General features: G+C 36.7%; 1 protein-coding gene across 5 annotated transcripts in view; it reads left to right on the top strand.

Moving 5' to 3' along the window:
• Positions 1-22,920, top strand: part of Atf6 (activating transcription factor 6) — a 227,055-nt gene that overhangs the window by 40,762 nt on the left and 163,373 nt on the right. For all 5 annotated transcript variants that reach the window (XM_004865155.3, XM_021244749.2, XM_021244746.2 and 2 more), the window contains exons 8-9: positions 6,739-6,924; positions 8,566-8,657. In XM_004865155.3, the coding sequence (XP_004865212.1) occupies positions 6,739-6,924; positions 8,566-8,657 (278 nt within the window). The remainder of the gene's footprint in view (positions 1-6,738; positions 6,925-8,565; positions 8,658-22,920) is intronic.

The raw sequence follows: 22,920 nt of genomic DNA, 5'->3' as shown, positions 1-22,920 counted from the left end.
TGAAGGGGTATGCCCTCTCAGAGATCACTATCTTACAGTTATGTGAAAGATTATTAATAGTTAACAGAAGGGCCAGGGATTTAGCTCAGTGGTCCCGCCGCCTGCCTCGCAGCTACAAGGTCCTGAGTTCAATCCCCGGTACTGAAAAACAAAAAAGAACAACAATAAAATAGTTAACAGAAGAGAATTTGGCTATAGGTGGTTAAAGAATGATATTCAGGGATCAAAAGTGTTAGATTAAAATTTTCTGTGGATTTTACTTCCCTTGATTCTGAGTTCTAAAGAGAAGTATTTTATGTCTTTCTTCCCCCTCTGCCCCTACTGGAGACCGTACCCAGAGGCACTCTTCACTGAGCTCTAGAGCTCTTATCTCCAGTTTTGTTTTGTTTAATTCTGAGACAGGGTCTTGCTAAGTTTTCCAAGTGAGACTTGAACGTGTGATCTTTCTGCCTCCTCTGCCCTCAGTGCTGGAATTACAGGAGTGTGCCGCTGTGCTTGGCTTTATGTCTTCCTTATAATTCCGCTGTGTGATGTGAACATGCAATGTGCACTCTCTCTCTCTGTGAAACTTTATGTTTGGTTATAATTTCAAGTGTTAAAAAGTTGCAAAACCAATTAAAACAACACTGAGATTCCATCTCACAGCAGAAAGAATGGCTGCTATCAAGAAATCAACCAATAACAAATGCTGGTGGGGCTGGGGGGAAGAAGGAACCCTTCTCCACTGTTGGTAGGAGTGTAGACTGGTGCGACCACTATGGAAATCAGTGTGGAGATTTCCCAAAAAACTAAAACTAGAGGTTCCATTTGACGCAGCTATTCCCCTTCTTGTTATCTTCCTGAAAGAATTAAAAGCATCATACCACATGGATATATGTGCACCCATGTCTGTAGCAGTACAGTTTGTAATAGCTAAAGCTTGAAAACAGCCCAAATGCCCATCAACCGATGAATGGATAAGGAAGATATGGGGTTTTTTATGCAGTGGAGTACTACTCTGCCATAAAGAAGGATGAACTTCAGACATTTATAGCTAAATGGATGAACCTTGAGACCATACTCAAGTGAAATAAATTGGACACAGATGTTTAAATACTGCAGTTTCTCTGGTGTGAGAAACTGAAGGTAGAAATAAGGACTAAAATGTATGATAGATATTGGGAAATGGGAAGAAAATATTCAAATGGAAAGGGGAACAAGGGAGGAGAGAGGGAGAAAGGAAAGCACAAGAAAGTAAGTGAAAATAGAAGGAAAAAATGGAAGCGAAGCTTTTGCACATAGGAAGGGGAGAGGGGGAATGGGATAAAGTAAAATAAAAATTTTTTAAAAGTTGCAAAACCAAAAATTGTGCTCTTTAGCTAGATTCATCTGTTGATATTTTACCTCATTTGCTTCCTATCCATTCATGGATTCACACAGACATAGACACACACATGCATGAGTACACACGCACACATGCACACGTGTGGACACATGCAGAAGGGTAGAGGTAGCATAAGTTTAAAATTTCTCGGGCCGGGAATTTAGCTCAGTGGTTCCAGTGCCTGCCTCACAAGTGCAAGGTCCCAAGTTTGATCCCCGGTACCAAAAAAAGGAATATAAAATTTCTCTTTTTCTGGTTTAAATAATTTTTGTGAGAAAAAAGGAATGTACTGAAGAGTCTTCAGAAAAATCAAATTAAATCAAATTAAAATATTTAATTTATTTTAATATTTAAGATTGCCACAAATTAAATTTGCCATTGATTTTAGCTATGTGGTTACTCTTATATGCAATTATATATGTTAACTTGTTATGTAACTTGGAAGAAATGTGCAAGGAAATTTGATTCTTTGACCTTTAAATCAATTTCAATTTGGCTTAAACTAAATTTATATATATTTTTGTCTGATGTGATGAAGAGGTTAGTGAATTTCTGCTTTATCAGTTTAGAGTGCAACATTCAGCTAAATGAAAATTAGGATTGATAGCAAGATATACAGCAAGTCAGTAATTACTAAGTGGTTCACCCATAGATTATCAGTATTGATCTGACTTGAATTTACATGAGATGTAGCCATGTATTTTGTAGCCAAAAAATCCTGCTTTAATATTATGTTAATTTATAGTCATTCAGGTCTTTAAAGCTCATTTCTTAGCATCATCTCAGAATCAAGGCTGTAAATCTAAACAGTCTATGTTGTTTTAAGAAAAGGGATTATAATATTTTACATTGTTTATCAGTTGTTAAAACTTTTAAAGTTAAAAACAAAATATAGCTAGGTGTGGTGACACACCCCTGAAATCCCAGCACTTAGGAGGCTGAGGCAGGAGGATCACTTCAAGTTAAAGGTCAGCCTGATGTATATGCTTAGACCCTGTCTCAAAAAACAAACAACAAACAAACAAACAAAATGAGGGGGCAGATTTGGAACTTTGACTTTTAAACTGATCCAGCCCTCAAAAGGAACTTACCCATTTGTGAAAGTCTTCCTTTTACATGTCTTTCTTACTTTCTTACTAGTAAATGTTTAGTAAGCAAAACACCACATTTTATGGTGCAGTGACACCAAAGGGAGAATGTTTTCCAGCTGTGAAGTTTTTTTCCTCTGTTCTTTTTTCTTTTTCCAAGGCACAATGCTTGGCCAGAGTGATGTCTGAAGGCAAGATGCTCAGAAACAGATTAGCCAGCTGTTTGCTCATTTCTGTGTTAAATCATCTGCTGTGCATATAGGGGACACGTGTCATTTGATTAATGGGCCAGATTTTATGTTTTCAGATTGCTAACAAAGGAGATTAAGCTCCCAGACAGAAATAGTTCCAAAGTCTGTTTGCAGACAGACACATAATTAAAGTAACCACACAGTTCACTGAGGTTAGAGTTCCATGCTGTGATTACAAGATTCCCTATTTGTTATTTAAAAGCAATTTGGAGCTATTGTATATGTACCACTGGACTTGGAATCAACTGACCTTAGTTCTAGGGGTGGCCCTTCTGCTCTGAAATAGTGGATCCAGTCATAATGCTTATTTTAAGGAATCTTGAAAAACTATACAAATTTTAGGAGGTACAGAGTTATATTGTGAAACATTAAAATAATCAAAATACTGTGCTGCCATTCTCACTACATGTTAAAGATGATTATGATACATTGTATGTGCAAAAATCAGTTTATCAACCAGAATTACAGAGTAATCCTTTTTCTCTTATAAATGTAAATACCCCCAATAAATACCAAATACCACACCATGTATGTATGTATTTTGTTTAAAATTGTACTTATATTTTTTGCCTAGGAAGTATAGACTAATTTAAATATTATGTATTTAGTAGCTAATGATAGATTGCTGAGATATAAAGTTAGAGCCCTGTGTTTTTGCTTCCTATGGGCTTTATTTATTTATACTGTATTTGCTCTATGTTTTTATTGGTAGTATTGGGTATTTTGAGAACTATTATAGTGGATCTTTTTATATGAGATGGCAATGAATATTTGACCACAGGTGGTTTTCATTCTTTTGGTGTGAGGTGTGTGGGTTGACAGCCTTTGAAACTTTAATGCTATGTAATATGCAGGTGCTTTTATTGTTTATAGATATGCTTAATCCTTGTTTGAAATGTATTAAATGGTGTACCATCTGTAAGCCTCCCCAAATTCCATAGATTAGTTACCCTTTAAAGAAAGATTGCCTTTTATCTAAGTTTTAGAGTAAACTCTTCCGTCTGGGAACCTTCTCTTTTATGTCCTTGTTCAGTGTTCAGCACTCCAGTATTAATCATGGACACTGGCATTCTCAGTAACAATGAGGATAACTGAAAATAACATTAGACTGAACAAAGTGGTATTGTCCAGAGAGTAGTTTGAAATCAGTGAATAATCAGTCCATCATAGCTTCACCACTGCTGCGTGTGTGTGTGTCTCTGTGTGTGTACCATTACTAAATAATGGGATAGTTGTTTTGCAGGGAAATTTTATAGATGGTAGTGATATAACATTGACCTTCTTGTGAAGTTTTAGTTAATAAAAGAAAAACCAGCCAGGTGTGGTGGTGCACACCTGTAATCCCAGCACTCTGGAAGGGTGAAGCAAAAAGATTGCAAGTGTGAGTCCAGCCCAGGCAATTTAGCAAGACCTTGACTCCAAATAAAAAATAAAAAGAGCTGAGTGCAAAGAGCTTGGTTTCGATCCCCCAATCTTTCCCAAAAAAGAAAAAGAAAGGGCGAGGATTTAGCTCAGTGGTGCTGCTTCTGGCCTCACAAGCACAATGTCCTGAGTTTGATCCCTGGTACCAAAAAAAAGAAAAGAAAAAGAAAAAAGACCCATAGTTTTTGTAACATCTTATATATAATTTCTTTTTCTTTTGGGTTGTGACTGAAAGACTGTTGACAGTACTTGGTGCTGAGAGCTTGCTTGATTGGTTTTGGCATCCCTCTTTGTAGAAATGTAGTATTTGAATAAGGATTATGGTGTTATTTTATTTTTATTTATTTTTTTGTTTTGTTTTTTGGTACTGGTCATCCAACTCAGGTCCTTGTGCTTGCAAGACCAGCGGCAGAACCACTGAGCTAAATCCCTGGCCCTGTGGTGTTATTTTAAAAGAAATTGATATGAAATTATTTAACTTTATGTACTGATTGATTATGTAATACCCTACAGTGAATGTTTATTTTGTAAAATTCCATTACAAAATATATAGAGGTCTTTAACTTGAAGCCATTTATGTACTTAATCAATTTTATATTATTGTTTGGTGCTTTTTATAGACTTACTTTTGGCATCTCTTCCCCTGCCTAAAAAAATTAGACTGATGCTATTATAGTGTGTTTTATAAGTTTAGAGAACTGAAAAATAATTTTGCTCACTGAGTTTGTTTTTTTTTTGGTACGGGGGATCAAACTTGGGTCCTTGCGCTTGTGAGGCAGGCGCCAGAACCACTGAGCTAAATCCCCGGCCCACACTGAGTGTTGATTATGGTAGATACTGTGAATATTAAACAAAAAGGTATTATCAGACATGGTTTTGGGTTCCAAGATCTAAGATCGAGGTGGAGAGAAAGTTAACATTCTTGAAACAATTGTGACCATTAGAGTATTCTGGTATATATTCCAAATTATAAGAGCATAAGGTGATCAGAGAAATAAAAATCAGGTAAGAACAATTAGAGTTTGGAGGGGCCTTAGAATGAGGTTAGTGAAGGAGATGGCATTCCAGTGGGGATAACCTTTATAAAAGAGAAATAAGTTAGACATTCAGAGATTATACAGGAGCCTTAAATAAGAAGGTAACAGAATATAACTTGAATAGTTGTGGAGTTAGGGCAGAAGTGTGGTGAGTAGGGTGTGGTCACAAGAAGAAAGACCTCGAAAGTTAAAAGTGGGTAGCTAGGATGTATGACCACCTTGTCTTTGCAGTAGAACATTAAGATAAAAAATTAGGGAAAGGAGTTATTTTAGAAATGGTAGATATAATGAGATGGAAAACAACTGGAACAGTTAGGAGTCTATTATAGTAGTCCTTAGATGAGTTAATGAGTGCTTATATTCAGAAGATAACAGTGAGAATAGAGAAAAAGGAATAATTGAGACATTTTCATTGAAGGAAACGGATGAAATCTATATATAGATAGGTAGATATATACATATATCTATATATACACATATTTAGTGAGGGAACAAGAGATTGAGAAAGGGAGTGAATATAGGGAATTAAAGAAAAACAATAATGATCACTTCCTTTCTTTTATATTCTGAGAGATACTAAGTACTGATAGATGTATAGATTTTTAAAAAATTAGGTGGAGGGAGATGTGTTCAATTTAGACATACTGAATTTGAAGTGATAAGTGCTTTACAAGCAGAAGTGGCCTATATAAGCAATTGGTTGGATATATGGTTCTGGAGCACAGTCAGTGTAGGGCCAGAGATGCTGATTAAAGGTGTATGTATAGTTGGCTTTCCATATCTGTGAGTTTTGCATTGGATTCAGCAACTGAATAGAAAATATTGCATCTGTACTATACATACATAGGCTATTTTCCTTGACATTCCCTAAACAATTCAGTATAACAAATATTTACATAGCATTTACATTGTATTAGATAGTATAAATAATCTGGAGATGAGTTAGTATATATGGGAAGATAGAGTAGATTATATGCAAATACTGGGCCAGGGATTTAGCTCAGTGGTTTCGCTGCCTGCTGCGCAAGCGCAAGGACCTGAGTTTGATCCCTGGTACCAATAAATAAATAAATAAATAAAATAAATAGAAAAAAGTTTTATATGCAAATACTAAGAAACCATTTGTAGATGGGGCCTGCATACCTGCAGATTTTAGTGTCTGTGGAAAGCCCTAGACATATTTCCTGTAAATACTGAGGGATGGCTCTGTATACAGATATTCTTTTTTTTCCCTTCCCCACACCCCCGGTACTGGGCATCGAACTCAGGACCTTACCAGGCAGGCGTGGCGCCACTGAGCTACATCCCAAGACCTATACAGATATTCTTAAAGGCACATTCTGAGGAAATTTCTAAGGGGAAAACTGGGAGATCAATAAATAAACTTCCGAAAACACCAGAAGAAAGGATTTAACAGGTTGATTTTAATGAATTTACTTAGCAGTATATTTTAAAACCTGTTTTGATACAGTTAGTAACCTGTTTGTTTAAAAATATTTGTGAAAGTCAGTATATTCTGATCACTTTTGATCTGATTCTACAGCCAGGGTATTCTGATTTATTGCATCTTTTCGTAGTTTGCTGTGCTAAGAAGACAGCAACGTATGATAAAAAATCGAGAGTCTGCTTGTCAGTCGCGCAAGAAGAAGAAAGAATATATGCTAGGGCTGGAGGCAAGATTAAAGGCTGCTCTTTCAGAGAATGAGCAACTGAAGAAAGAGAATGGATCATTGAAGCGGCAGCTAGACGAAATTGTATCAGAGGTGAGTGCTAGTGATGGAGCCAGCTGAGATGGGTTAGAGATTTTTTTCCTGATAAATAAATTGGTAAATTTGTACATCTTAAATTGCATAGAACAACAGTGCTAGGAAATTGAGGGTACAGTAAGTCCAAAAACATTTGTAGTAATGATAAATTTTGAAAGAACCTTTTGAAGTGTACCTCCCAATCTATACAAAAGACATCTTTTCTTGAGTTTCTCCCAGCTCTACTTTAGCACCTTCTTTTCTGACTGAGTCACATTAAGGCTCCTGAATAATCCTCAGGTCTTCCCTTTTATAAAAGAGTAATGCAAAAGAACAATGTGTTTTTACCTTTCCTCTGTCCACCTGTTCAGTGTTGTTTTTTGCATTCTGTTGCCAGTGCTGATCTTGAGAAGATTATTCTCAATTCTGTTCATGAACTCTTTGCTTTCAGCATTTCCACTGCAGTATAGTACTGAACCAAATGGATGCCAATAAAACACAGGGGAGTACTCCAGTGGGTTGTTGGAAACAGTGACTTCAAAGACAGTGAAATAACTCAGATACACATGCTTAACTATTGCATAGCTTCTCTTAGATGAGAAACCCAAAATATAAAAAAAGAGCAAAGTAGAAGATAATAGGAAGTAGGGAAATAGATCTTTCTCAAATGGGGAGGGGATCAACAGATGAAGGGAAGAAGGAGGCAGGGGAGGAGAAGGGGATGAAAAAAGAATTAAGATGTGTTATGTACAGGTACAAATTCCCCATGAGAAACATAAACATGTACTGCAAACATGTACTAATAAAAAATATGTAAACTGAAAAAAAAGGGAAACAAACTACAAAAGGGGTGATCAAAATATGTGATAGATGTTTAAATTTAAAACATTTATTACAGTTAAAGACACATTGCCATTAATTCCTCTCAGAATACTTCCCCTCACTTCCATCACAGATATCCCATCATTCTTGCCATTTTCTGAAGCAGTTCTGGAAGTACTCTTTCATGAGTAGCTTTACAAAGTGTGATAAAAAATATGGTGAATGCTGCTGCTGAGTACCATCCAACAGAAAGGCAGGCTTATAAAAGCATTATAGTGTGTTCTCATTTACCTCATTCATTGGATCTCGCATTGTATGAGTTCTGGCTCTTCCCCAAAGTCAAATGACTATAAAAGGTAAACATTTTTAATTGATTCAGGATATTGAGGTAGCTGCGTCAGCACAATGAAAGACACTCATGAAAGAGAGCTTTCAGAACTGCTTCAGAAAGTGGTAAGAATGATGGGATAAGTGTGTGTATTTTGAGGGAGATTAATGGCAATGTGTCTTTTAGTGTAATAATGTTTTTTAAACACTAACTTTATTTTTCAACCATATCTTGTGTTTCAAAATTCTTTAGAGATCCATAAAAATATAGAACTGTTAAATTGTGTGCTGTATATTTTTTTCTTCTTTTTTTTCCTTGTGCTTCTTTGTCTGGAAAGGAAAACTTGGAGGGCTCCTCTGTAGTCTTTTGAAAAGCACTACTTCTTCACCTTTGAGTTTTGTTTTTGTTTTAAAGAAAAGCTATTTATGTAATTGGTAACGAGAATTCTTAGATGCTGCTTTTTGTGAGATGTGTAGTTTAATCATATTTCATATGGTCATTTTCTTTAGAACCAGAGGCTTAAAGTTCCCAGTCCAAAGCGAAGAGCTGTCTGTGTGATGATAGTCTTGGCATTTATAATACTGAACTATGGACCCATGAGGTAAGTGTATAGCTATTTGTTTTGCATAGTAATGTTAAATATTTTAATACTCATTATTTATTATTCTTTAGCTCTGGTCATAAGCTAGAGGAAAAGTGATTTGTTTTGAACAGCATCAGCATCCTAGATATATAAAGAATAATTGGACAGGCCATACCTTCAAAGATTTCTTGATCCATCTGGGAAGAGGGACTATCATGTCTTTTTACATAAAGATAACCATGCTGTAATGTTCTAAGTGTGATAATAGCAATATGGACAAGGTACTGAAAGAATATAAGTGAGTGTATGAGTTCCTTAATGTAATAGTTCATGTCATATTGATAGGTGCACAACATATTTTTTCGCTGAATGAGTGATAAAATAATCCCCACTAAGGAATCTGAACCTTGAAGTAGTGTGTGTGTATGTGTGTGTGTGTGTGTGTGTGTGTGTGTGTTTATTATTGGGGATTGAATCCAGGGCTTTTTATTTTTTATTTTGAGACAAGGTCTCATTAAATTGCCCAGGCTGGGCTCAAACTTACAATTTTCCTGCCTCAGCCTCCCAGAATGTTGAGTTTACAGGTATGTACCACCATGTCCAGTTTGTGATATTAATTTTCCAGGTAGAAAGGATGTCAAGCAGAGGGAACAGCATGTTTAAAGGTGCTATTATAAAATGGCATGGCATTTTCAGAAAAAAAAGAAAGGTGCCATGTATCTTATACATGTGAGGAATGTGTACGAAGCTAAATATATGGCCAGAAGTATATGTGGGACTAGATAATGAAGGGCCTCAGCTGCTGTTTTATACAATGAGACATCCCTATGATTTTGGGCAGGGGTAATATAATTAGCTTTGTATGTTAGGAAGATGACTTTGAGGACTGTATTGAGGATGGACTGGAGTGAGGAAAGACTATTGGCAGAGACAGCATTAAAGTTCTTGATGTCTTTCAAGTAATAGATGATAGTCTCAAGTTGGCTTGTGGTTATCAAGGATGAGCTGTCTCAGGCTACATCTCTGATATAGAGTATGCCATTTGATTATCTAATACATTGTGGGGCATGAAAAATAGAGAGAAATTAAAGATAATTCTGAAATATCCACCTTGAGGGACTGATTGGTATTACTACGTATTTGAGGTAGCAAACAGAAATATGGATAGTTTTGTGATGAATGACAATAGTTTTTATTTTTATATGGAAAGTTTGTGACACTGACTAGTTACTGTGATTACCATTGTAGACAGACAGATGGACAGATGGATAACGGTAATGGATAGAAAAGGTTATCCAAGGAGAGCAAGAGGAGGGAGAGGATAAGAATCTGGAGAACACCAGCATGAACAATAGATTGACTCGTGAAAAGAAACCCAGAGCAAATAGGGGTAGGGTTGGAGCTGAAAGAATGGCTTTCTGAAGCCAAGGTCAAAATCATTTCAAGATGGTCTCAGACAGTGGTATTACAGGCTACTAAGAGCTTCAGAGAAGCAGAAAGCTGAGTTTGGTGATTAGCAGATCAGTGGTAAGTTTGAACAAACAGATCTATTAGGGATAGAAATGGGGTATATATTAGTTGGTTGAGAAAAAGAGGTTGTAAGTTGAATAATATCTTTTTTATTAATAAACTTTGTTGTATAGATTCTCAAGCCATGGAAAATGAAACAGAATACTATAGTGAACCTTCTTCTACCCATCAAACTGCTTCAGTAATTATCAACATTTTTCCAGTTTTGCTGAAGAGAGTTTAGGGAGTAGACACAGTGAGGATGGATTATTCTCATAAGGCTGTACGGAGAAATAGGTGGAAGAAAATGGGAGGATAAAGTTGATTCTTTTTTAGGATGTGATAAACTTCAGCAGATGATTATTTAGCTTTTGGTTAATTTTCAATGAAATGTACTTCTAACAATTTTTCACGTGTTTGAAAATAATTATATTCCTTTGTTTTTCTCTCTTTTTTCCCTGGCCCTACCTTCAGGCTTAACATCCAAATTTCTTCTCTTCTTTGTACAGTGGTGTGGTTTTCAGATACTCTCACTGGCTCCCTTCCTCTTTGTTGAACAGAGTTTCCTTCACTTCCTTCAACCTGAGCCTCTTCAGTGTTCCAGGCTTTATACACTCCTCAGTGTACAACGTCAGAAGGTGGTGTCTTGATCGGAACGTGTTTCCTCAGATACATTCTGACCTAACCAGGTTGCAGTGAAACTCTTACTTCCTAGAACAAGAGTTTTCATGCACCCTAAGATTTGTGTTAGCTCTCATTAAGTAAAATCCTCTCTGTCACGTTTGATGGCCACATTAGGCCACTCTCTCTCTCTCTCTCTTTTCTTTCTGCATAGGTGGTTTATTAAAAAAAAATTTTTTTTGCAGTACTGGGAATTGAACCGAGAACCTTTGCATTGAGTTACGTCCTCAGTTCTTTTCAATTTTTATTTTGAGATGGGGTCTCACTAATTTGCTAAGTTGCCCAGGCTGATCTTGAATGTATGATCCTTTGGCCTCAGTTTCCCAGAGTGGCAGCATGCACCACCACAGCCAGCTAAATATGTATAGATTTTATATGAAACTTTTGTTATCATTTGGTGTTAGCACAGCTCTCCAGAGCATATGATATTCTATCGTGAAGTCCCAGAGACCTGTATACCTTTATTTAGTATATTAAGAAAATTCAGGGCCAGGGATTTAGCTCAGTGGTTCTGCTACCTGCCTCGCAAGCACAAGGTCCCGAGTTTGATCCCCAGTACCAAAAAAAAGAAAATTCAGTGGAAAAAGGTTATAATCCTGAGTTCATCTGGTTTTGAAAGGTCACACTATTTTAGACATGTACATAAAATATGCAGAAGAGATAGCTGAATAAGCGTTTGAATTATTAAAATATTTTTACTACTTTTTAATTAAAAATAACACTTTGCCCATATTCATATTATTTTGACACTTCTATTATTCATGAAGGACTATCTTTTGATTAATAAAGGATAAAAGAGAAATGCTAATGTAAACTTTATTTTCCTTACTTAGGAACATGAAAATAATATTCATGAAACTGAGTCAGATTTCTTTTTTTGGGAGGGTGGTACTGGGGATTGAACCCAGAGCCTGGCACATATGGTAGACAGTGCTCTACCACTAAGGTACATCTTCAGCATATTTATTTTAAAATTTTATGTTGAAGCTAGGTCTCACTAAGTTGCCCAGGGTGGCCTTCAACTTACAGTCCTCCTGCCTCAGCCTCCCAAGTAGCTGGGATTGCAGTTTTGTGCCAGTACGCCATGCCTAGCAAATGCAGAGTCACCACCAAGGCTCAAAATGAAGTATCTTGTACTGGAATTCCCTAGTACCAGAGAAGACTGAATGGCTATAGGCCATTTGGTAGAATCTCTCCAGTTACACTCATGACTGCTTATCCAAGTTGTCTCTCCCTTAAAAAATTTATTAATGCACTTAGTTGACACATGATAACTATACATTTTTATGCAGTACAGTATGACATTTCTATACATGTATACAACATATAACAATCAGACCAGGGTAATTGGCATATCCATCACCTCAGACATTTATTGGTTCTTTGTGTTGAGAATATTCAGAATCATCTTTACTAGCTATCTTGAAATACTTAATTAATTGTTGTCAACCATAGTTTTATTACTGTGCTATAGAATGTTAGGTTATTCCTCTCCAGCTGCACCTCTGTACCTGTTAATTGTCCTCTCTTTGTCCCTTCTCTCTTCTTTATTTTGTTTTGTTTTGATTTTTGGTCTTGCTCTGCAGTCCAGGCTGGCCTTGAACTCACAGCCCAGGTTGGCTTCAAATCCATTGCAATCCTCCTGCCTCAGCCTCCCAAGTGTTGGGATCACAGGCATGAGCCATCGTCCTGATGCCTCTCTGTTTTCATAGCCTCTAGTGACTACTGTTTGACACTTTATTTCTACAAGATCAACTTTTTAGCTTCGAAGTCTCTCTTATATTATAGATGTTTTTTCAGTGACTTCTTTTCCTTGACTTTCTTCCATAGCCATTGTGGAAAATAGAGCTATAGTTTTTTAATTAGTATCTTTTTTCATGGTGACCATTAGAAATTCCACCCTGAAGAGTCTTTTTTTTCCCCCCAGGCACTGCTTCTTTTTCTTTTTAGTGTATCTTTACTTCTTTGCTTATTTTTAATTACCAGAGTAACAGATTAAAGTAGAATAATGATTACTGAGATTGGGAAGGGTGAGGGAGCAGAGTAGAAAAGGAGTGGGTGGATTTGATCAGTGCATACATATGCATGTATGGAAATATCTCCAAAAATTTTCAGAAAGTATAGAACTATATAGAGTAAAAAGTAAAAGACTCATAGCCCACCTTCTTCTTAGCCACCTCTCTACTTCTGTTGTGTGTGTGTGTGTGTGTGTGTGTGTTTGTGTGTGACAGGATCTCTTGGTATGTAGTTCCTATTGGTCTTGAACTCACTCTGTAGTCCAGGCTAGCCTCGAACTCACAGCAGTCCTCCTATTTCAACCTCCTGACTGCTGGGATTACAGGTGTGTGCCACCACGCCTGGTTCCTGCTGTTTTTTATAAGTAATTTTTCCAGATTTCTAAACATACTACTTTACTAATTCAGTCAAAATATATTTATTGAATTTTTATTGAGTATTCAATATAATGTGAGACCAATAATATGGCTAGCAAAACTAACCTAGCCCCTGCTCTGGTGGAAGTTATAATCTAGTATAAGTGAACCTGTATTAATCAAAATAATTATACAAATAAGTGCAGAATTATAACCATGTAGGTGCCATGAAGGAAAGGTATACATGATGGTGACACCATGTAATAGGCTCACTTGATCTAGTTAGGGAAGTAAAAGCAGGTTTCTCTGAGCAAGGGGTGATTAAGTTAAGATTTTGAAAAAAGAGATTAAGAATTATTTAGGCATGATAAAGCAAACAGTATAAATACATGTATGCTGACATTTATTTGTGTTTTATGTTAATATTAACAGTTTTAAAAATTTGTTTTTGCATAAGAGAGTCTATATATATCATTGAAAGTGCTTTGTCACTTTAAAACCTATCAGTATCATTCTTTTTAAAGATTTCATAGTTTTCTATAGTATAGATATACCATAATTTATCAGTTCTCAAATTATGATCTTGGCAACCCCTTCATACCCTGAAAAGTTAACTGATAGGCTGGAGCTAGAGGGTGTGAATATTGTGATAGATTCTGCCAAATTGACTTTCAAAAAAAGATACCAGTTTATGCATCCACCAGCAAGCCCTCCTTCACATGCTTTCTAATGCGGGATATTGTGAAGTTTTAAAAAATATTTACCTGTCTTCTGGATCAAAAGTTTATCATTACTCTTACCACACTTGCTTCCTTGCTTTTCTGCAAATATGCTAAGCACACTCTCATTTCAGTCTTTGCATTTTGTTCCCACTACCTGCAATGCTCTTTCCCTGGAGATTCTTCAGTCCTGTGTTAGTCCAGATGCGCCCCCGCCCCCCCCGGAGGCTCTCCTGGACCCCTTTCTCTTAATGACCTCCCCTGTTCTGCCATCACACTCCCGCATCCTCTTTCCTCCTTCATTTTCTACATTAGCACCTTTCATCATCTATATAACTTATTCACATTATTGTCTTTCTTTTCCTGTGAGGATTTTTATCCCTTTTGTTATCTTGTGCAGTAGAATAATGGCTTGCGCATAGTAGTCGCTCAAGAAGAATTTGTGCTATGAGTGAATTAATGCTCCTCCCCATTAATGGTTATTTATTTATTTATTTATGCCTCTTTAGCCAGATTGTATTTCCCTTTTAAATATTATAGTCTTGCTTAAAAAAATCTTTTTGTTGGAGTTGCTATAAACCTACCTGTGCATTAAATATGCATCTAGTATTTATATGCAATCTGCTTGCTATATTCTGGGTATATTTACTAATTCCCATTTTTTAATTTTTATATACACCATTCCTAAACTGAAAGAACTTCTTCTATCTTTCAGTTGGTTCTTAGTTTTATTTATTACTTTATTTCTTTTTGTTTGTTTGTTTGTTTGTTGGTACCAGAGATCGAACTCGGGACCTTGCACTTGCAAGGCAGGCAGCACAACCACTGAGCTAAATCCCTGGTCCTTATTTATGACTTTAAGAAGTTCTTCCGGTAACATTCTTGGTATTGTTTTCATTCATCTGCTTTTCATCAGTTGTACAATTTGTCATAGATATTTTCTTCCACTTGATGGAAGTCTTGTTTGGCTATTAAGTTTTATGCACACTTCATCCCTGCTGTAAGGTCTCAAATCACATTGTCTAATTTTCGGATTTTCTCCTTAGAGAAACTGCAGTATTCATCATAGGACACATATGCTTTCATATATGTTCTTTCACTTTTGCTGAAAAACTGCATGCTTTTTCTTCTTGGTACTGGTGATTGAACTCAGGGCTTTGGACATGCTAGGTAAACTCTCTGCCATGAGCTCCACCCTTAGCCCCTGTGTGTGCTTTTAGTCCCTCATTTCTTATCTGAGGCTGCGTGAGGTATATATTCAGTTAGACACAGAGTAAATATTTGTAGAGCACTTGTTGTTTGCAGGTGCTAAGCAAGGAATGAGGGATGCAAACGAATTAAAGTACAGTTTACTGAAAGAAGCAGGTATGTAAACAACTGTAGTATGAGGAAGAATCATGAAAACGGCAGAAAGATACAGAAAAAGAAAAAAGTATTTTCTTTATATAACACTTTTTACACCAAATGTGTTGGTTTTTCACACCAAGCAATTTTTCAATTTTCTGGATATCAATTGGGTGTCCTAAAATCTAACTAGTTCTGACACTACCTGGAGTTAGTGCAGACTCCCATAAGTTAAGGGCTCAGTGTCACAGACTGCCCTGCCACGAGTCACCAGTCACACATCTCGGTTTGTCACCTATAGCTTGTAACCTATAATTTGGCTATAAACTGGGGGTTCCCACAACAACCCCCCTCACCCTAAGGTTCAATAATTTTCTAGAATGGCTCATAAAATTTAGGGAAACACTTTACTTACTATTATTGGTTTACTGTAAAGGATACATAAGGGCAAGCCAAATGGAAGAGATACTTAGGATAATGTACAGTGGAAGGCAAGAAGCTTCCTTCCATGCCCTCTCCAGATCACAACTCACCCAGCACCTTCTTGTATTTGCCAGCTTGGAAGACCTCGTTATTTAGAGTTTTATGGAGACTTCATTATGTCAGTGTGAGTGATTAAACTATTGGCCTTTTGTGATTAAACTCAGTCTCTCTCTTCCCTCTCTGGAGTTTGGGAGATGAGACCCAAAATTTGAACTCATTTGAATGACGTAGTTGGCTCTTCTGGCAATCAGTCTCTGTCTTCCCAGAGTCATCTGATTAGCATAAACTCAAGTATGGTTGGAAGAGGCTTATAAATAACAAAAGATGCTCCTCTCACCTTGGAACTCCTAGGGCTCTGTGCCAGGATCCCTAGACAAAAACCAAATATATATTTCTTATTATATTACAGTATCACAGGCCTACTCTTTTTTTGAAATGTGTTTGCTGTATTGCCCAGGCTGGTTTCAAATTCCTGGGCTCAAGTGATCTTCCCACTTCAGCCTCCCAAGTAGCTGGGGCTATAGATACTGGCCACTATACCTGCACAGACTTTTCTTGAGGGAACATAGAAGTAACCAGTAACCCTAATAATGGCCAGGCTATCAAGCTTTATGCCATGAGACAGACAGGGGCCCTTATGGGGATGAGAGGTAGGATTCTTGAGCCTTAATCTATGATCTGTTATCCACTGAAGGTAAAGATATATCTCCCTATCCTCCCTTGCCAACAATGTGTAGAATGTGCCTTTCCAATACTCCGGACTTGTATTTCAAGGACCAAATCTACTGTGTTAGGGCAGGGAGTGGGATGGGGCACACTATGACGTCTTCCAGGAGAAGAGCTGTAAGATCCTTATCTTATACTGGAAGAGACCCTTTCAAACAGGAAGAAGGTTTCTAAAAAAATTTCATGCTTATGACCCAGTGGAAAATTACCAAACTCTAGGGATCTCCTAAAAGCTGACTGCTTCCTTTGTTAATGACTAGTCTTATTTTCTCCATCAGAGCTATGCCCCCTTTAGCTTTTCTTCTCAAGTTGAAGTCCATTCCCTATGTTCTCTTCCTTCTCAATTAAAGTTTTTGTCTCTAAGTTCAGATGCTCTTATTTCAGGTTTAATATACATTATCACTCAGACAAAAGTTCCCATGCCACTGGCGTCTGTAGCATTTATTCAGTGAACAAATTAGGAGAATTAGATTATGCTGCAGGAAGTAAGAAAAGGAGAGGGGAGGCTTGTTATGGAAACCCTTATGTGTAAACCAAAATCTGGTTGAAAAGAAGTTTTGAACGAATGATCTTTACAGCTGCTGTGGGGGTGGATCTCGTTTCCATGGTTGATCCAGCATAAAAGGAAGAGCTGATGATCCACATTTTATCAAGAAACTGAGTTAAAAAATAGAATCAGATGGACTCTCTAAAGTAGGGAATTAAGAACGGGAGAAAGTTTACATATTTGAAAATCCTGAGGATCAACTAGCTGAGATCTGTGTCTTTGGGTGAGGCTTTAGGAACAAAAAGTGAAGTAGTGGGAATGTTAGGAACCATTCAAACTTAAAAACATATTAAAGGGAAAGGAAAAATTATGAGAAAAGAAAAAAAATGGAAACGAAGTCTATGTAAATAGGGAAGGGTGCACAGGTAATGGGGAAAAAATAAGAACCACGATACATCATATACAGGTACAAGCACCCAATGATAAATGTAAATGTATTGTATACCTAAAATGTACCAATAAAAGAATTTAAGGGAAAAAAAATGCCTTAGAGTGAAGAAAAATAACAAAGAGAAGAGCTGGCAGGAATGAAGAAATGTAGAAGTATCTTAACAAGTTGGAATATCTCCAAACACCAAGAAGGAAATAAAGTATTTGGCTGCAAGGGGCTGGGGATTTAGCTCAGTGGTTTCACCGCCTGCTGCGCAAGTGTAAGAACCCGAGTTTGATCCCCAGTACTCAAAAAAAAAAAAGAATTTGGCTGCGAAAATCACAAAAACCAAGAACTATTTCTTCTAGACAAGATTTGGCATGAAGAGTAAAATATCAAAGCACAGCAAACAAAAATGATTTGAAAGACTGAAACTTATCCCTGAACCAAATGTTGAGGATCAAGATGTTTCATTGTATGTATTATTCAGAAGCATTCCTTGATTGGTTCCATCATTTTCAGTCTCTTCACTGCAAGATGGGATCTTCTTTGGTCTGGGTGTCTTCCAGGGGAGGAGGAAGTTCCCAGTTGAAGCTTATTCAACCTGGAAGATATTTTTTGAACAACTTCCACATCTGTGGTCTTGTGTATCTAGAAACCTTAAACGAGCATTATTATGTTTTAATTGGTACAGATTGTGAGTTCTAGCTGAACTTTTCTTAGATAGTACAAAATTAAGTTTAGCCAGACAAATAGACATTTTAATCAGAGATTTCCAAAGCATTTTAAATTGAGGAGCCGAAGCTCTTTTAGAACAGATCACATTACCATAATAATGTTAATTATGTTGTTTCACATGCTCAGTATAAAATTAACTTTTATTTTATTTTATTTTTTTTGGTTTTTTTGAGACAGGGTCTCACTGTGTAGTTCGGGCTGGCCTTGAACTCACTGTGTAGCCCAGGCTGACCTTGAACTCAATAATCCTCCTGCCTCAACCTCCTGAGTGCTGGGATTACAGGCATGTGACACCACACCTGGCTAAAATTAACTTTTGTGCCTTATTGGTCTGAGACCAAGTGAGAAAGAAATATATAGCACACACACATTATATATCAGTGGTGGTGAACCTATGGCATGTATGCTCCAACCGGCTGTTTGTTATCATTGAAAGCTCTGAAAGTTTCTCCATCATTTTTCCATATCATATATATATATATATATATATATATATACACACACACACACACACACACACATATATATGTATATATACACACACATATATATGTATATATATATTAAATAATTCCTGAAAGCATTTGGTATTGATATATAAATACATATTACATCTAAAGTAAATTTTGTCAAATGTAATATACAGCAGAACTCACTACAGTAGTTTCAAGGGTTTTGGTTTACTGAATAGTCATCACACACAAGAGAAAATAAACCGAACAATCTTAAAACGATTAACTTCTCAGGCCTTACTGATGTTTTAGAGATGGTAAAGAAGGCATGTAACTATTTTTGGCACAGGATTCAAGGAGCTATCCTGCTCTGGGTGGTCTATAAAAATAGTAAGACAGCGCGGAATGGCTAACTAGGACAAATATGAGTTGATAGGAAGCATCCGTCTCCTTTATTACTTATTGGGGTTAATTCTTTGATTATCAGTCATATTTTATAGTTGGAAAACTCGAAATTGAACCCATCTCTTGTTTTTGTTTTTTGGTACTGGGGATCGAATTCAGGACCTTGCGCTTGCGAGGCAGGCGCTGGAACCACTGAGCTAAATTCCCAGCCTTGAACCCATCTCTTAAAAAAACCATCATTACAAACCCTGTGTTTTCTACTATGGTATGAATTGTATTTTTCTCTATAGTAGTACAAAAGGTTCAGGAACCCTTAAAGACTTCTGTTTTTGACAGTGTGGTAGATAAAAAGATAGAGAAACTCACTATAGTTTAACATACAGAAAATACTGGATTAAAAACAAATCAAAACTTTTATTTCATGCCCCAACTAGAGCAAAGTAAAGACTTCACAGAGGCCAGAAATATTAAGATAAAATGAGTCCATAATGGCAAGCCAGTGGAAGTGGTGCTTTTTCTGCATTTATTTCTTGATCACTGGGGGCTAGAGTCTGGGGATAGGAAAGAAAGCTTTGGATCCAAAAAGGCTGGGAAGTTACAACTGAGGCCCTCTCTCCCCCTTCCCAAATACAGCTGGAGTTTCCAAAGAATGACATTCTTGGTTGGTATAGGAATTAAAAAAAAAAAAAAAAAAGGGTTGTCTATTACATGGGGTGGTTGTTGGTTAAGGACCTAACTTAATTTTGGCTTTGTGTAGAGTGGAAATAAAGACAAATTCTCTCTTAATAATTGTTTACCACAACCCTCTAACTTATGCTGGTTTGATTCTGTATGTATACTACTAGTACAGTCATGGTGAACCTTTTAGAGCTTTCAGTGCTACAAACAGCCTGCTTCAGCACATGTGCTCTAGGTTTGCCACCATTGTACTAGTGTGAGCCATCCCCTCCAAAAAATAAATAAATAATAGAAAAAAGTCTAGTTTATATGGCTCTGTGTTGGTAGTACTTCAGGTGCTTGGCAGAAGCAAATCAAAATCCTTCTGAGAAGATTTAAACACCATGTTAAAAATATTGCCACAGATAGAGAGTTAACTTGAGCATATATCCCCTCCTTCCCTTCCAAAATCATGAAAGATAATAGGAAATATGCCACCAAGAACAAGAGTTGAGGAAATAATCAGACTCTGAGAAATTACAAGTATTTGAATTATCACACAAAAAATATAAGATATTAAAGAAAAGGGATTAAAATATGGCCAAGGGACAAAACACTATCAGAACTGATCAGGTCTTTTTGAAAAGCACATTGGAAATAACCAAATTAACAAAGTAAGAAAAACAATGACCAGTTAAAATAACAAAATAGTCACATTTGAAGAAAGAAATTATATGAAGAAATTATACAAAACATAACAGAGCTAGAAAACCTGAAAGATGTTGAGAGACAAGAGGTTATACCAAGAAATCAAGGTAATGTCATCTGTAATAAGACATTTTACATCTTTTACCTCCTGATGTGATATATTGAAAAGATTAGGGCTGGGGGGATTTAGCTCAGAGGTGCCGTGCTGCCTGCCTGCAAGCGCAAGGTCCTGAGTTTGATCCCTGGTACCAAAAAAAAAATACAATGTCACTTTTGTGAAATTCTGCAAAAAATGCACACCCTGAATTCTATGAAGAAATATCATAAAAACCCTAAAGCAAGGTATTGTACAAAATAAATAGCTCCTAATCTTAAAAAATGTCAAGGTCATGAAAGTCAGGAAAGGGCTAATGAATATTCTGAGATTGGAGGAGTGTAAGGAGACATGCATGATGTTATGGTTTATTTCTAAATGTCCTCCTCCCCTGAACCTCATGTACTCAGAGCCAGGGCTTTTGATAGGTGATTGGATTATGGGGGATCATAGCTGACTTGCTGTTAGGAGGTAGGGTTTGGTGGGGAAGGCAGATCACTGGGGATCTCCTCCTTTAAATTGTGAGTGTGATGAGGAAGTGACTCAAGACACATGGGAAGGAAATGTAATATGTACTGTGGACCAGAAAAATGACATTAAGACAATTGATGAAATGTGAACTCTAAGACAATTATGGGAAGAAGATCTGTGGCTTAAAGTTAATGTCCTGTTTTTGTGCATTTTGTCACCATTATTTAAAATGCCAACATTTGCGGAAGCTGGAGAAAGGCACATAAAAACTGCTGCTATTTGTGCAACTCTTTTGTAAGTCTGAAATTATTCCATAAAGAAAATTTAATTTTCACTACATTGATTCTTCCTACCCAGGAGCAAGGGATGGTTTTCCATTTTCTGATATCCTCTTCAATCTCTTTTTTCAGAGTGCTATAGTTTTCAGAGTAGAGGTCTTTGATTTCTTTTGTTAGGTTGATTCCTAGGTATTTCAACTTTTTGGCTGCTATTATGAAAGGAATTGTTTGCCCATTTCTCTCTCAGTCTATTGTTCATGTACAGGAAAGCTATTGATTTTTGTGTTTTATTAAAAAGCTTCTACACAGCAAGAGAAACCACCAACAGTGTGAAGAGACAACCCACAATGTGGGAAAAAAGTTTCACCAGCTGTCCCTCAGACAAAGGTCTATTATCTAGAATCTATAAAGAACTTAAAGACCCAATCCAAAAATGAGCATCTGGAATGAACAGACATTTCTCAGACAAAGAAGTAGAAATAGCAAATAAACATATGAAAAAATGTTCAGCATCACTAGTCATTTGAGAGATACAAATGAAAACAATGCTGAGATTCCACCTCACCCCAGAAAGAATGGCTGCTATCATGAAATCCATAAGAAATGCTGGTGGGGCTGTGGGGAAAAAGGAACCCTTCTCCACTATTGGTGGGAGTGTAGACTGGTGCAACCACTATGGAAATCAGTATGGAGATACCTCAAAGAGCTAGGACTGGAAGTCCCATTTGACCAGCTATTCCCCTGCTGGGTATCTTCCCCAAAGAATTAAAAGAATTATATTACAGTGATATATGTGCACCCATGTTCATACCAGCACAATTTGTGATAGCTAAAACTTGGAAGCAACCCAATTGCCCATCAACTGGAGACTGGATAACGAAAATGTGTTGTTTTTTTTTTTTTTTTTTAAATAAAATGGAGTATTACTCAGCCATAAAGAATGAGAAACTAGAGACATTTATAGCTAAATGGATGAACATTGAGGGGATACTCTTAAGTGAAATAAATAGGACACACATGTGTAAATACCAAATAGTTTCCCTAGTGTGAGAAACTGAAAATGTAAATAAGGACTAAAAGATATAATGGATAATGTGAAATAGGAAGAAAAGGGGCAAAGGGGAGGGGGAACTGGAAGGGGTAGGGGAAAAGAAAGAAGGGAATGGAATTAATATGAGAAAATGAAAAAATGGAAACAAAGTCTTTGTAAATAAGGAGGGGTGGAGGGGTTGAAGGGAGGGCAGGGGAATGGGGAAAAAATAAGAACCAAGATGGATTATGTAAAGGTGCACATTTCCAATGATGAATGTTACTATATTGTATACCTTAAATATACTGATAAAATTAATTTAAAAAATTTTTTAAAAATTAAGATATGTTAAAAAAGAGTGAGACAGATAAACAATAGGATGGAATAGACAAAGCCCAGTATAGATCAAAATGGAATTCCAAAGGGAAGTAAGACAATGGGAGAAGGCACTATTTGAAGAGTAATAAACTGAGAAATTTTTGAGTTGATGAAAGACAATAATCTCAGATTTGACAGACTTGGAATAAATAAAGAAATACAGAAAAAACATAAAAATAATTAGGTAAATCAAAAGATAATCCACATCTAGACACTTGCTGGTAAGATTGCAGACCACCAGAGGCAAAGAGATCTTAGTAATAGCTGAAGCTGGGTGTGGGTGGCCTGTAGTCTCAGCTACTTGGGAGGATCACTCCAG

The sequence above is a fragment of the Heterocephalus glaber genome, unplaced genomic scaffold (genome assembly GCF_053883595.1).
Source record: "Heterocephalus glaber isolate CG9 unplaced genomic scaffold, H.glaber_assembly_v1.0 deba00001561, whole genome shotgun sequence".
NCBI classification, from domain to species: Eukaryota; Metazoa; Chordata; class Mammalia; order Rodentia; family Bathyergidae; genus Heterocephalus; species Heterocephalus glaber.
This window is presented reverse-complemented; position numbering and strand designations above follow the sequence as displayed.